Below are 16,922 nucleotides of genomic sequence, written 5' to 3' on the forward strand. Positions count from 1 at the left end.
CACCACCTGTTTTAACATGGACACCACCTGTTTTAACATGGTCACCACCTGTTTTAACATGGTCACCACCTGTTTTAACATGGTCATGGTCACCTGTTTTATGGACAACATGGTCACCACCTGTTTTAACATGGTCACCACCTGTTTTAACATGGTCACCACCTGTTTTAACATGGACCTGTTTTAACATGGTCACCACCTGTTTTAACACCTGTTTTAACATGGTCACCACCTGTTTTAACATGGTCACCACCTGTTTTAACATGGACACCAACATGTTTTAACATGGTCACCACCTGTTTTAACATGGTCACCACCTGTTTTAACATGGTCACCACCTGTTTTAACATGTTTTAACATGGTCACCACCATGTTTTTAACATGGTCACCGCCTGTTTTAACATGGACCTGTTTTAACATGAACACCACCTGTTTTAACATGGACACCACCTGTTTTAACATGGTCACCACCTGTTTTAACATGGTCACCACCTGTTTTAACATGGTCACCACCTGTTTTAACATGGTCACCACCTGTTTTAACATGGTCACCTGTTTTACATGGTCACTGTTTTAACATGGTCACCACCTGTTTTAACATGGTCAACCACCTGTTTTAACATGGTCACCACCTGTTTTAACATGGTCACCACCTGTTTTGGTCACCACCTGTTTTACATGGTCACCACCTGTTTTAACATGGACACCACCTGTTTTAACATGGTCACCACCTGTTTTAACATGGTCACCACCTGTTTTAACATGGTCATGGTCACCACCTGTTTTAACATGGACCTGTTTTAACATGGTCACACCTGTTTTAACATGGTCACCACCTGTTTTAACATGGTCAGCACCTGTTTTAACATGGACCTGTTTTAACATGGTCACCACCTGTTTTAACATGGTCACCACCTGTTTTAACATGTTTTAACATGGTCATGCACCTGTTTTAACATGGACCTGTTTTAACATGGTCACCACCTGTTTTAACATGGTCACCACCTGTTTTAACATGGACACCACCTGTTTTAACATGGTCACCACCTGTTTTAACATGGTCACCACCTGTTTTAACATGGACCTCAACATGGTCACCTGTTTTAACATGGACCTGTTTTAACATGGTCATGGACCTGTTTTAACATGGACCTGTTTTAACATGGTCACCACCTGTTTTAACATGGTCACCTGTTTTACCACCTGTTTTAACATGGTCACCACCTGTTTTAACATGGTCACCACCTGTTTTAACATGGTCACCACCTGTTTTAACATGGACCTGTTTTAACATGGTCACCACCTGTTTTAACATGGACCTGTTTTAACATGGTCACCACCTGTTTTAACATGGTCACCACCTGTTTTAACATGGTCACACCTGTTTTAACATGGTCACCACCTGTTTTAACATGGTCACCACCTGTTTTAACATGGTCACCACCTGTTTTAACATGGTGTTTTTAACATGGTCACCACCTGTTTTAACATGGTCACCACCTGTTTTAACATGGTCACCACCTGTTTTAACATGGTCACCACCTGTTTTAACATGGTCACCACCTGTTTTAACATGGTCACCACCTGTTTTAACATGGTCACCACCTGTTTTAACATGGTCACCACCTGTTTTAACATGGACCTGTTTTAACATGGTCACCACCTGTTTTAACATGGTCACCGCCTGTTTTAACATGGACCTGTTTTAACATGGTCACCACCTGTTTTAACATGGACCTGTTTTAACATGGTCACCACCTGTTTTAACATGGACACCACCTGTTTTAACATGGACACCACCTGTTTTAACATGGTCACCACCTGTTTTAACATGGTCACCACCTGTTTTAACATGGACACCACCTGTTTTAACATGGTCACCACCTGTTTTAACATGGTCACCACCTGTTTTAACATGGTCACCGCCTGTTTTAACATGGTCACCTGTTTTAACATGGTCACCACCTGTTTTAACATGGTCACCACCTGTTTTAACATGGACCTGTTTTAACATGGTCACCACCTGTTTTAACATGGACCTGTTTTAACATGGTCACCACCTGTTTTAACATGGTCACCACCTGTTTTAACATGGTCACCACCTGTTTTAACATGGACCTGTTTTAACATGGTCACCACCTGTTTTAACATGGACAACATGGTCACCACCTGTTTTAACATGGTCACCACCTGTTTTAACATGGTCACCACCTGTTTTAACATGGTCACCACCTGTTTTAACATGGTCACCACCTGTTTTAACATGGTCACCACCTGTTTTAACATGGACCTGTTTTAACATGGTCACCACCTGTTTTAACATGGTCACCACCTGTTTTAACATGGTCACCACCTGTTTTAACATGGTCACCCTGTTTTAAACATGGACCTGTTTTAACATGGTCACCACCTGTTTTAACATGGTCACCACCTGTTTTAACATGGTCACCGCCACCTGTTTTAACATGGACCTGTTTTAACATGGTCACCGCCTGTTTTAACATGGACCTGTTTTAACATGAACACCACCTGTTTTAACATGGTCACCACCTGTTTTAACATGGTCACCACCTGTTTTAACATGGTCACCACCTGTTTTAACATGGACACCACCTGTTTTAACATGGACACCACCTGTTTTAACATGGACCTGTTTTAACATGGTCACCACCTGTTTTAACATGGTCACCTACTGTTTTAACATGGTCAGCACCTGTTTTAACATGGACCTGTTTTAACATGGTCACCACCTGTTTTAACATGGTCACATGGGTCACCCTGTTTTAACATGGTCACCACCTTTTTAACATGGACCTGTTTTAACATGGTCACCCACCTGTTTTAACATGGTCATGGTCACCTGTTTTAACTGTTTTAACATGGTCACCACCTGTTTTAACATGGTCACCACCTGTTTTAACATGGTCACCACCTGTTTTAACATGGTCACCACCTGTTTTAACATGGTCACCACCTGTTTTAACATGGTCACCACCTGTTTTAACATGGACCTGTTTTAACATGGTCACCACCTGTTTTAACATGGACCTGTTTTAACATGGACCTGTGTTAACATGGACCTGTTTCAACATGGTCACCACCTGTTTTAACATGGTCACCACCTGTTTTAACATGGTCACCACCTGTTTTAACATGGTCACCACCTGTTTTAACATGGTCACCACCTGTTTTAACATGGTCACCACCTGTTTTAACATGGTCACCACCTGTTTTAACATGGTCACCACCTGTTTTAACATGGTCACCACCTGTTTTAACATGGTCACATGGTCACCTGTTTTAACATGGTCACCACCTGTTTTTAACATGGTCACCTGTTTTACATGGTCACCACCTGTTTTAACATGGTCACCACCTGTTTTAACATGGTCACCACCTGTTTTACATGGTCACCACCTGTTTTAACATGGTCACCACCTGTTTTAACATGGTCACCACCTGTTTTAACATGGTCACCACCTGTTTTAACATGGACCTGTTTTAACATGGACCTGTTTTAACATGGACCTGTGTTAACATGGACCTGTGTTAACATGGACCTGTTTTAACATGGACCTGTTTCAACATGGTCACCGCCTGTTTTAACATGGACCTGTTTTAACATGGTCACCACCTGTTTTAACATGGTCACCACCTGTTTTAACATGGACACCACCTGTTTTAACATGGACCTGTTTTAACATGGTCACCACCTGTTTTAACATGGACCTGTTTTAACATGGTCACCACCTGTTTTAACATGGTCACCACCTGTTTTAACATGGTCACCACCTGTTTTAACATGGTCACCACCTGTTTTAACATGGTCACCACCTGTTTTAACATGGTCACCACCTGTTTTAACATGGTCACCACCTGTTTTAACATGGTCACCTGTTTTAACATGGTCACCACCTGTTTTAACATGGTCACCACCTGTTTTAACATGGACCTGTTTTAACATGGTCACCACCTGTTTTAACATGGTCAGCACCTGTTTTAACATGGTCACCACCTGTTTTAACATGGTCACCACCTGTTTTAACATGGTCACCACCTGTTTTAACATGGTCACCACCTGTTTTAACATGGTCACCACCTGTTTTAACATGGTCACCTGTTTTAACATGGTCACCACCTGTTTTAACATGTTTTAACATGGTCACCACCTGTTTTAACATGGTCACCACCTGTTTTAACATGGTCACCACCTGTTTTAACATGGTCACCACCTGTTTTAACATGGTCACCACCTGTTTTAACATGGGTCACCACCTGTTTTAACATGGTCACACCTGTTTTAACATGGTCACCACCTGTTTTAACATGGACACCACCTGTTTTAACATGGTCACCACCTGTTTTAACATGGTCACCACCTGTTTTAACATGGTCACCACCTGTTTTAACATGGACACCACCTGTTTTAACATGGACCACCTGTTTTAACATGGTCACCACCTGTTTTAACATGGACCTGTTTTAACATGGTCAGCACCTGTTAACATGTTCACCACATGTTTTTACATGGTCACCACCTGTTTTAACATGGTCACCACCTGTTTTAACATGGTCACCACCTGTTTTAACATGGTCACACCACCTGTTTTAACATGGTCACCACCTGTTTTAACATGGTCACACCTGTTTTAACATGGTCACCCTGTTTTAACATGGTCACCACCTGTTTTAACATGGTCACCACCTGTTTTAACATGGTCACCACCTGTTTTAACATGGACCTGTTTTAACATGGTCACCTGTTTTAACATGGTCAGCACCTGTTTTAACATGGTCACCACCTGTTTTAACATGGTCACCATCTGTTTTAACATGGTCACCACCTGTTTTAACATGGACCTGTTTTAACATGGTCACCACCTGTTTTAACATGGTCACCACCTGTTTTAACATGGTCACCACCTGTTTTAACATGGTCACCACCTGTTTTAACATGGTCACCACCTGTTTTAACATGGTCACCACCTGTTTTAACATGGTCACCACCTGTTTTAACATGGACCTGTTTTAACATGGACCTGTTTTAACATGTCACCACCTGTTTTAACATGGTCACCCTGTTTTAACATGGTCAGCACCTGTTTTAACATGGTCACCACCTGTTTTAACATGGTCACCACCTGTTTTAACATGGTCACCACCTGTTTTAACATGGTCACCACCTGTTTTAACATGGTCACCACCTGTTTTAACATGGTCACCACCTGTTTTAACATGGTCACCACCTGTTTTAACATGGTCACCACCTGTTTTAACATGGTCACCACCTGTTTTAACATGGTCACCACCTGTTTTAACATGGTCACCACCTGTTTTAACATGGTCACCACCTGTTTTAACATGGTCACCACCTGTTTTAACATGGACACCACCTGTTTTAACATGGACACCACCTGTTTTAACATGGACACCACCTGTTTTAACATGGACACCACCTGTTTTAACATGGACACCACCTGTTTTAACATGGTCACCACCTGTTTTAACATGGACCTGTTTTAACATGGTCACCACCTGTTTTAACATGGACCTGTTTTAACATGGTCAGCACCTGTTACATGTTCACCACCTGTTTTTACATGGTCACCACCTGTTTCAACATGGTCACCACCTGTTTTAACATGGTTACCACCTGTTTCAACATGGTCACCACCTGTTTTAACATGGTCACCACATGGTCACCACCTGTTTTAACATGGTCACCACCTGTTTTAACATGGTCACCACCTGTTTTAACATGGTCACCACCTGTTTTAACATGGTCACCACCTGTTTTAACATGGTCACCACCTGTTTTAACATGGTCACCACCTGTTTTAACATGGTCACCACCTGTTTTAACATGGTCACCACCTGTTTTAACATGGTCACCACCTGTTTTAACATGGACCTGTTTTAACATGGTCATTTTTAACATGGTGTTTTAACATGGTCACCTGTTTTAACATGGACCTGTTTTAACATGGTCAGCACCTGTTACATGTTCACCACCTGTTTTTACATGGTCACCACCTGTTTCAACATGGTCACCACCTGTTTTAACATGGTCACCACCTGTTTCAACATGGACACCACCTGTTTTAACATGGACACCACCTGTTTTAACATGGACACCACCTGTTTTAACATGGACACCACCTGTTTTAACATGGACCTGTTTTAACATGATCACCCCCTTTTTAACATGGACCTGTTTTAACATGGTCACCACCTGTTTTAACATGGACCTGTTTTAACATGGTCACCACCTGTTTCAACATGGTCACCACCTGTTTTAACATGGTCACCACTTGTTTTAACATGGTCAGCTCCTGTTTTAACATGGTCAGCACCTGTTTTAACGTGGTCAGCACCTGTTACATGGTCACCACCTGTTTCAACATGGTCACCACCTGTTTTAACATGGTCACCACCTGTTTTAACATGGTCACCACCTGTTTTAACATGGTCACCACCTGTTTCAACATGGTCACCACCTGTTTTAACATGGTCACCACCTGTTTTAACATGGTCACCACCTGTTTTAACATGGTCACCACCTGTTTCAACATGGTCAGCACCTGTTTGAACATGGCTACTGCCTGCTTTAACATGGTCACCGCCTGTTTTAACATGGTCACCACCTGTTTTAACATGGTCACCACCTGTTTTAACATGGTCACACCTGTTTTAACATGGACCTGTTTTAACATGGTCAGCTCCTGTTTTAACATGGACCTGTTTTAACATGGTCACCACCTGTTTTAACATGGACACCACCTGTTTTAACATGGTCACCACCTGTTTTAACATGGACCTGTTTTAACATGGTCACCACCTGTTTTAACATGGTCACCACCTGTTTTAACATGGTCACCACCTGTTTTAACATGGTCACCACCTGTTTTAACATGGTCACCACCTGTTTTAACATGGTCACCACCTGTTTTAACATGGACCTGTTTTAACATGGTCAGTACCTGTTTTAGCATGGTCAGCACCTGTTTTAATATGGTCACCACCTGGTTTAACTTGGTCACCATCTGTTTTAACATGGTCAGCACCTGTTTTAACATGGACCTGTTTTAACATGGTCACCACCTGGTTTAACATGGTCACCACCTGGTTTAACTTGGTCACCATCTGTTTTAACATGGTCACCACCTGTTTTAACATGGTCACCACCTGTTTTAACATGGTCACCACCTGTTTTAACATGGACCTGTTTTAACATGGACCTGTTTTAACATGGTCACCACCTGTTTTAACATGGTCACCACCTGTTTTAACATGGTCAGCACCTGTTTTAACATGGACCTGTTTTAACATGGTCACCACCTGTTTAACATGGTCACCTACTGTTTTAACATGGTCACCACCAGTTTTAACATGGTCACCACCTGTTTTAACATGGACACCACCTGTTTTAACATGGTCACCACCTGTTTTAACATGGACACCACCTGTTTTAACATGGACCTGTTTTAACATGGACCTGTTTTAACATGGTCACCACCTGTTTTAACATGGACCTGTTTTAACATGGTCAGCACCTGTTTTACATGTTCATGGTCACACCTGTTTTTACATGGTCACCACCTGTTTTAACATGGTCACCACCTGTTTTAACATGGTCACCACCTGTTTTAACATGGTCACCACCTGTTTTAACATGAACACCACCTGTTTTAACATGGTCACCACCTGTTTTAACATGGTCACCACCTGTTTTAACATGGTCACCACCTGTTTTAACATGGTCACCACCTGTTTTAACATGGTCACCACCTGTTTTAACATGGTCACCACCTGTTTTAACATGGTCACCACCTGTTTTAACATGGTCACCACCTGTTTTAACATGGTCACCACCTGTTTTAACATGGTCACCACCTGTTTTAACATGGTCACCACCTGTTTTAACATGGTCACCACCTGTTTTAACATGGACCTGTTTTAACATGGTCCTGTTTTAACATGGTCACCACCTGTTTTAACATGGTCACCACCTGTTTTAACATGGTCACCACCTGTTTTAACATGGTCAGCACCTGTTTTAACATGGTCACCACCTGTTTTAACATGGTCACCACCTGTTTTAACATGGTCACCACCTGTTTTAACATGGTCACCACCTGTTTTAACATGGTCACCACCTGTTTTAACATGGTCACCACCTGTTTTAACATGGTCACCACCTGTTTTAACATGGACCTGTTTTAACATGGTCACCACCTGTTTTAACATGGTCACCACCTGTTTTAACATGGTCACCACCTGTTTTAACATGGTCACCACCTGTTTTAACATGGTCACCTGTTTTAACATGGTCACCACCTGTTTTAACATGGTCACCACCTGTTTTAACATGGTCACCCTGTTTTAACATGGTCACCACCTGTTTTAACATGGTCACCACCTGGTTTTTTAACATGGTCACACCTGTTTTAACATGGTCACCACCTGTTTTAACATGGTCACCACCTGTTTTAACATGGTCACCACCTGTTTTAACATGGTCACCACCTGTTTTAACATGGTCACCACCTGTTTTAACATGGTCACCACCTGTTTTAACATGGTCACCACCTGTTTTAACATGGTCACCACCTGTTTTAACATGGACCTGTTTTAACATGGTCACCACCTGTTTTAACATGGACATGACCCTGTTTTAACATGGACCTGTTTTAACATGGACCTGTTTTAACATGGTCACCACCTGTTTTAACATGGTCACCACCTGTTTTAACATGGTCACCACCTGTTTTAACATGGTCACCACCTGTTTTAACATGGTCACCACCTGTTTTAACATGGTCACCACCTGTTTTAACATGGTCAGCACCTGTTTTAACATGGTCACCACCTGTTTTAACATGGTCACCACCTGTTTTAACATGGTCACCACCTGTTTCAACATGGTCACCACCTGTTTCAACATGGTCACCACCTGTTTTAACATGGTCACCACCTGTTTGAACATGGTCACCACCTGCTTTAACATGGTCACCTCCTGTTTTAACATGGACCTGTTTTAACATGGTCAGTACCTGTTTTAATATGGTCACCACCTGGTTTAACTTGGTCACCACCTGGTTTAACTTGGTCACCATCTGTTTTAACATGTCAGCACCTGTTTTAACATGGACCTGTTTTAACATGGTCACCACCTGGTTTAACTTGGTCACCATCTGGTTTAACTTGGTCACCATCTGTTTTAACATGGTCAGCACCTGTTTTAACATGGACCTGTTTTAACATGGACCTGTTTTAACATGGACCTGTTTTAACATGGTCACCACCTGTTTTAATATGGTCACCACCTGGTTTAACTTGGTCACCATCTGTTTTAACATGGTCAGCACCTGTTTTAACATGGACCTGTTTTAACATGGTCACCACCTGGTTTAACATGGTCACCACCTAGTTTAACTTGGTCACCACCTGTTTTAACATGGTCACCACCTGTTTTAACATGGACCTGTTTTAACATGGTCACCACCTGTTTTAACATGGTCACCACCTGTTTTAACATGGTCACCACCTGTTTTAACATGGTCACCACCTGTTTTAACATGGTCACCACCTGTTTTAACATGGTCAGCACCTGTTTTAACATGGTCACCACCTGTTTCAACATGGTCACCACCTGTTTTAACATGGTCACCACCTGTTTCAACATGGTCACCACCTGTTTCAACATGGTCACCACCTGTTTCAACATGGTCAGCGCCTGTTTGAACATGGCTACTGCCTGCTTTAACATGGTCACCTCCTGTTTTAACATGGTCACCGCCTGTTTTAACATGGTCAGCACCTGTTTTAACATGGTCAGCACCTGTTTTAACATGGACCTGTTTTAACATGGTCAGTACCTGTTTTAACATGGTCAGTACCTGTTTTAACATGGTCAGTACCTGTTTTAGCATGGTCAGCACCTGTTTTAACATGGTCACCACCTGTTTTAACATGGTCACCATCTGTTTTAACATGGTCAGCACCTGTTTTAACATGGACCTGTTTTAACATGGTCACCACCTGGTTTAACTTGGTCACCATCTGTTTTAACATGGTCACCACCTGGTTTAACATGGTCACCATCTGTTTTAACATGGTCAGCACCTGTTTTAACATGGACCTGTTTTAACATGGTCAGCTCCTGTTTTAATATGGACCTGTTTTAACATGGACCTGTTTTAACATGGTCACCACCTGTTTTAACATGGACACCACCTGTTTTAACATGGTCACCACCTGTTTTAACATGGACCTGTTTTAACATGGTCACCACCTGTTTTAACATGGTCACCACCTGTTTTAACATGGTCACCACCTGTTTTAACATGGTCACCACCTGTTTTAACATGGACCTGTTTTAACATGGTCAGTACCTGTTTTAACATGGTCACCACCTGTTTTAACATGGTCACCACCTGTTTTAACATGGTCACCACCTGTTTTAACATGGTCAGCACCTGTTTTAACAACATGGTCACCATCTGTTTTAACATGGTCACCACCTGTTTTAACATGGTCACCATCTGTTTTAACATGGTCACCACCTGTTTTTTAACATGGTCACCACCTGTTTTAACATGGTCACCACCTGTTTTAACATGGACCACCTGTTTTAACATGGACACCACCTGTTTTAACATGGACCTGTTTTAACATGGTCACCACCTGTTTTAACATGGTCACCTACTGTTTTAACATGGTCAGCACCTGTTTTAACATGGACCTGTTTAACATGGTCACCTACTGTTTTAACATGGTCACCACCAGTTTTAACATGGTCACCACCAGTTTTAACATGATCACCACCTGTTTTAACATGGACACCACCTGTTTTAACATGGTCACCACCTGTTTTAACATGGACACCACCTGTTTTAACATGGACCTGTTTTAACATGATCACCACCTGTTTTAACATGGACCTGTTTTAACATGGTCACCACCTGTTTTAACATGGACCTGTTTTAACATGGTCAGCACCTGTTACATGTTCACCACCTGTTTTTACATGGTCACCACCTGTTTTTACATGGTCACCACCTGTTTCAACATGGTCACCACCTGTTTTAACATGGTCACCACCTGTTTCAACATGGTCACCACCTGTTTTAACATGGTCACCACCTGTTTTAACATGGTCACCACCTGTTTCAACATGGTCACCACCTGTTTTAACATGGTCACCACCTGTTTTAACATGGTCACCACCTGTTTTAACATGGACCTGTTTTAACATGGTCACCACCTGTTTTAACATGGTCACCACCTGTTTTAACATGGTCACCACCTGTTTTAACATGGTCACCACCTGTTTTAACATGGTCACCACCTGTTTTAACATGGTCACCACCTGTTTTAACATGGTCACCACCTGTTTTAACATGGTCATGGTTTTAACACCACCTGCATGGTCCTGTTTGAACATGGTCAGCCTGTTTTAACATGGTCACCGCCTGTTTTAACATGGTCACCGCCTGTTTTAACATGGTCACCACCTGTTTTAACATGGTCACCACCTGTTTTAACATGGTCACCACCTGTTTTAATATGGTCACCACCTGGTTTAATATGGTCACCACCTGGTTTAATATGGACCTGTTTTAACATGGTCACCACCTGGTTTAACTTGGTCACCATCTGTTTTAACATGGACACCACCTGTTTTAACATGGACACCACCTGTTTTAACATGGACACCACCTGTTTTAACATGGACACCACCTGTTTTAACATGGACACCACCTGTTTTAACATGGACACCACCTGTTTTAACATGGACCTGTTTTAACATGGTCACCACCTGTTTTAACATGGACCTGTTTTAACATGGTCAGCACCTGTTTCAACATGGTCACCACCTGTTTTAACATGGTCACCACCTGTTTTAACATGGTCACCACCTGTTTTAACATGGTCACCACCTGTTTTAACATGGTCACCACCTGTTTTAACATGGTCACCACCTGTTTTAACATGGTCACCACCTGTTTTAACATGGTCACCACCTGTTTTAACATGGACCTGTTTTAACATGGTCAGCACCTGTTTTAACATGGTCACATGTTTTAACATGGTCACCACCTGTTTTAACATGGTCACCACCTGTTTTAACATGGTCACCACAACATGGTCACCACCTGTTTTAACATGGTCACCACCTGTTTTAACATGGTCACCACCTGTTTTAACATGGTCACCACCTGTTTTAACATGGTCACCACCTGTTTTAACATGGTCACCACCTGTTTTAACATGGTCACACCTGTTTTAACATGGTCACCACCTGTTTTAACATGGTCACCACCTGTTTTAACATGGTCACAACATGGTCACCATGGTCACCACCTGTTTCAACATGGTCACACCACCTGTTTTAACATGGTCACCAACATGGTCACCACCTGTTTTAACATGGTCACCACCTGTTTTAACATGGTCACCACCTGTTTTAACATGGTCACCACCTGTTTTAACATGGTCACCACCTGTTTTAACATGGTCACCACCTGTTTTAACATGGTCACCACCTGTTTTAACATGGTCACCACCTGTTTTAACATGGTCACCACCTGTTTTAACATGGTCACCACCTGTTTCAACATGGTCACCACCTGTTTTAACATGGTCACCACCTGTTTCAACATGGTCACCACCTGTTTTAACATGGTCACCACCTGTTTTAACATGGTCACCACCTGTTTTAACATGGTCACCACCTGTTTTAACATGGTCACCACCTGTTTTAACATGGTCACCACCTGTTTTAACATGGTCACCACCTGTTTTAACATGGTCACCACCTGTTTTAACATGGTCACCACCTGTTTTAACATGGTCAGCACCTGTTTTAACATGGTCACCACCTGTTTCAACATGGTCACCACCTGTTTCAACATGGTCAGCGCCTGTTTGAACATGGCTACCGCCTGTTTTAACATGGTCACCGCCTGTTTTAACATGGTCACCGCCTGTTTTAACATGGTCACCGCCTGTTTTAACATGGTCCTGTTTTAACATGGTCAGCACCTGTTTTAATATGGTCAGCACCTGTTTTAATATGGTCACCACCTGGTTTAACTTGGTCACCATCTGTTTTAACATGGTCAGCACCTGTTTTAACATGGACCTGTTTTAACATGGTCACCACCTGGTTTAACTTGGTCACCATCTGTTTTAACATGGTCAGCACCTGTTTTAACATGGACCTGTTTTAACATGGTCAGCTCCTGTTTTAACATGGACCTGTTTTAACATGGACCTGTTTTAACATGGACCTGTTTTAACATGGTCACCACCTGTTTTAACATGGACACCACCTGTTTTAACATGGACACCACCTGTTTTAACATGGACACCACCTGTTTTAACATGGTCACCACCTGTTTTAACATGGTCACCACCTGTTTTAACATGGTCACCACCTGTTTTAACATGGTCACCACCTGTTTTAACATGGACCTGTTTTAACATGGACCTGTTTTAACATGGTCACCACCTGTTTTAACACGGTCAGCACCTGTTTTAACATGGTCAGCACCTGTTTTAACATCGTCACCACCTGTTTTAACATGGACCTGTTTTAACATGGACCTGTTTTAACATGGTCACCACCTGTTTTAACATGGTCACCACCTGTTTTAACATGGTCACCACCTGTTTTAACATGGTCAACACCTGTTTTAACATGGTCTATTATTCTATTTAGATCCTGTTGGAGATGGACAACCAAGGTTATGTTCTGTTCTGTTATTCTCTATAGATCCTGTTGGAGATGGACAACCAGGGTTATGTTCTGTTATTCTCTATAGATCCTGTTGGAGATGGACAACCAGGGTTATGTTCTGTTATTCTCTATAGATCCTGTTGGAAATGGACAACCAGGGTTATGTTCTGTTATTCCCTATAGAACCTGTTGGAGATGGACAACCAGGGTTATGTTCTGTTATTCTCTATAGATCCTGTTGGAGATGGACAACCAGGGTTATGTTCTGTTCTGTTATTCTCTATAGATCCCATTGGAGCTGGACAACCAGATTCTGCTGATTCCAAAACGACCAATCAAATTGAGGCTGGAGCCCCGTAGCAACACCTCTAGCAACACCACCACCACTCTGAACAGTCCAACAACATGAACCAAATGCAGGAGTACCCTACCCTAGAGTACCCTACCCTAGAGTACCCTACCCTAGAGTACCCTACCCTAGAGTACCCTACCCTAGAGTACCCTACCCTAGAGTACCCTACCCTGGAGTACTATCGATCGATCACACCATCTACCTATAACTCTTTCTACTAGACCCTACCGTAGAACACAAACAGCACCCTACCCTACCCTAAAGTACCCTACCCTAGAACACAAACAGCATCCTACCCTACCCTAAAGTACCCTACCCTAGAACACAAACAGCACCCTACCCTACCCTACCCTAAAGTACCCTACCCTAGAACACAAACAGCACCCTACCCTACCCTAAAGTACCCTACCCTAGAACACAAACAGCACCCTACCCTACCCTAAAGTAAAGCTCATGAAACATTTTTGTTCAACAGCATCTATCTATCTATCTATCTATCTATCTATCTATCTATCTATCTATCTATCTATCTATCTATCTATCTATCTATCTATCTATCTATCTATCTATCTATCTATCTATCTATCTATCTATCTATCTATCTATCTATCTATCTATTGGCAGCTGAATATTCAGTCCTTACCCTTTACCCTGCTATAGGCTACTGAATATTCAAGTCCTGACCCTGCTATAGGCTACTGAATAATCAGTCCTTACACTAACCCTGCTATAGGCTACTGAATATTCAGTCCTGACCCTGCGATAGGCTACTGAATATTCAGTCCTTATCCTATTATAGGCTACTGACTTTTCAGTCCTGACCCTGCTATAGGCTACTGAATATTGAGTCCTGACACTGCTACAGGCCACTGAATATTCAGTCCTAACCCTGTTATAGGCCACTGAATATTCAGTCCTAAGCCTGCTATAGACTACTGAATATTCAGTCCTGACCCCGCTATAGGCTACTGAATATTCGGTCCTAACCCTGCTATAGGCTACTGAATATTCAGTCCTAACCCTATTATAGGCTACTGAATATTCAGTCCTAACCCTGCTATAGACTACTGAATATTCAGTCCTGACTCTGCAGCTGATTATAGTTACTACTTAATATAATATGATAATAAGACTGCATTCACAATGACTGTATGATTAGTCAGTTCAATCAGTTCAATCAGGAATGACCTTTAAAATGGCACATAGCTGACAAAGCGCTGGGATTGAATCCTGGTCTCAGTCTCATGCTTGGTTTGAGTAGGACTCAGAAACTAATTTCCACCAGATAAAAGAGAGATAGTAATACTATGGCTGCATTGGAGGTACATGTCTTGTTAAAGTTAGACACCAGGGGGTATTAAATCCATGGCATGATGTCATGTCTGGAACCTGGACACTGGTGGCTGGAGGCTGGAATTCTCCTAGAATGTAGAACTCTAGCTGGTGTTCTCTAGAACTGTACTCTCATTCTGTTCCTCTGGGTGTTCTGCTGTCCAGTCATTCCAAAATAGAATCTTTACTGTCTGTTGAGATGATCCCTGCAGCTGCTTGGTTTTAACTTTAATCATCACAAACCAATAAAATCATCACGCTAATGAACAAGGTCGTCTGTGTATTTATTAACATTCATAAGACAAAACTTAAGACACAAACACACAGAAATATACATGAGAACAATCTATATAGATTGATTTGTGTTATTTATCAAGACATGTTGTATTTATAATTTCATTCAGCTCGGCCTAATTGTAGTGTTACGACCTTGGTCATCCACAAACGTTTCTTTTCTTTCAGGATCGCATCTTACATCATACTCCTGGTGCCACCTGGTTTAATACATTTATTAAAGTAATCTATGGCCTTATTTAGGATCCTTAAGACCAACTTCTATGATACTAAGTAAAACTAATGATTAGAATAACAGTGTGCTTTCACATGAAACTATTTTGGAAATAGTTTGCCTTTAAAACGGAAGCAAACGTACGAAACATGGAGAGACAAACCTGAGTTTATCCCAGTAGAAACTCTCATTTTGTTCTGTTGCTTCCTTTTAGTTCTTAAACATTAAACTGTTTCCGTAACGAAACATGGAGAGACAAACCTGAATTTATCCCAGTAGAAACTCTCACTTTGTTGCTTCCTTTTAGTTCTTAAACGTTAAACTGTTTCCGTAATGAATCTGCCCTCTGCTTTCTCTGTCAATCAATCACCATCCCTCCCTGCTTCGCTTTTCACCTCTCACACAGTCTCCCTCTAATCTCCTGATTGTGTTTGTGTCGTGAACATTTGCCTGAGCAACAATAGTGGAATCGGTGGTTCGGTTTTCAAAATAAAAGTTACCCATTAAATCGGATGCAAACGGAAATTAATTGTGGAATCATGCAACAATCCTGGAGGGCCTTTATGTTGCTAAACATATATAATACATTCAACAAAAGACAATAATTAGTTCATTTGACACCAAATAAAATCTGTTAAAATTGCTCTGTGGATGTTTAGTATTCAGGACTGCAACATACCTTCAACGTGCAGCCTTATGGGTCAGGGTTCATGACATATCGTACCAGCCTTATGGATCCTGGGTTCATGACATATCCTACCAGCCTTATGGGTCTGGGTTCATGACATATCGTACCAGCCTTATGGATCCTGGGTTCATGACATATCGTACCAGCCTAATGGGTCTGGGTTCATGACATGAGGTACCAGCCTACTCACAGACACCCACAGATTACAATTATAAAATTCTAAAGAGTTTACACAAATATTGGCATCACAGCTCTTATTGGTTCTGTTGTGTCAGCTCTTATTGGTTCTGTTGTGTCA

The 16,922-nt window shown here is 41.9% G+C and overlaps 1 protein-coding gene across 2 annotated transcripts in view; it reads left to right on the forward strand.

The window, feature by feature from the left end:
- LOC124002724 (cytochrome P450 3A27-like) overlaps window positions 1–15,695 on the forward strand; it is a 43,409-nt gene extending 27,714 nt beyond the window's left edge. Inside the window, exons 13-14 of one of the 2 annotated variants that reach the window (XM_046310428.1) lie at window positions 14,031–14,164; window positions 14,210–15,695. In XM_046310428.1, coding sequence (XP_046166384.1) covers window positions 14,031–14,153 — 123 coding nt within the window. In that variant the 3' untranslated portion in view covers window positions 14,154–14,164; window positions 14,210–15,695. Of the gene's footprint in view, window positions 1–14,030 lie in introns of both variants that reach the window. The other variant, XM_046310427.1, reaches the window with a different exon arrangement.
- Window positions 15,696–16,922: the final 1,227 nt, after the last annotated feature.

Source organism: Oncorhynchus gorbuscha, linkage group LG18 (assembly GCF_021184085.1).
Source record: "Oncorhynchus gorbuscha isolate QuinsamMale2020 ecotype Even-year linkage group LG18, OgorEven_v1.0, whole genome shotgun sequence".
Classification (NCBI taxonomy): Eukaryota; Metazoa; Chordata; class Actinopteri; order Salmoniformes; family Salmonidae; genus Oncorhynchus; species Oncorhynchus gorbuscha.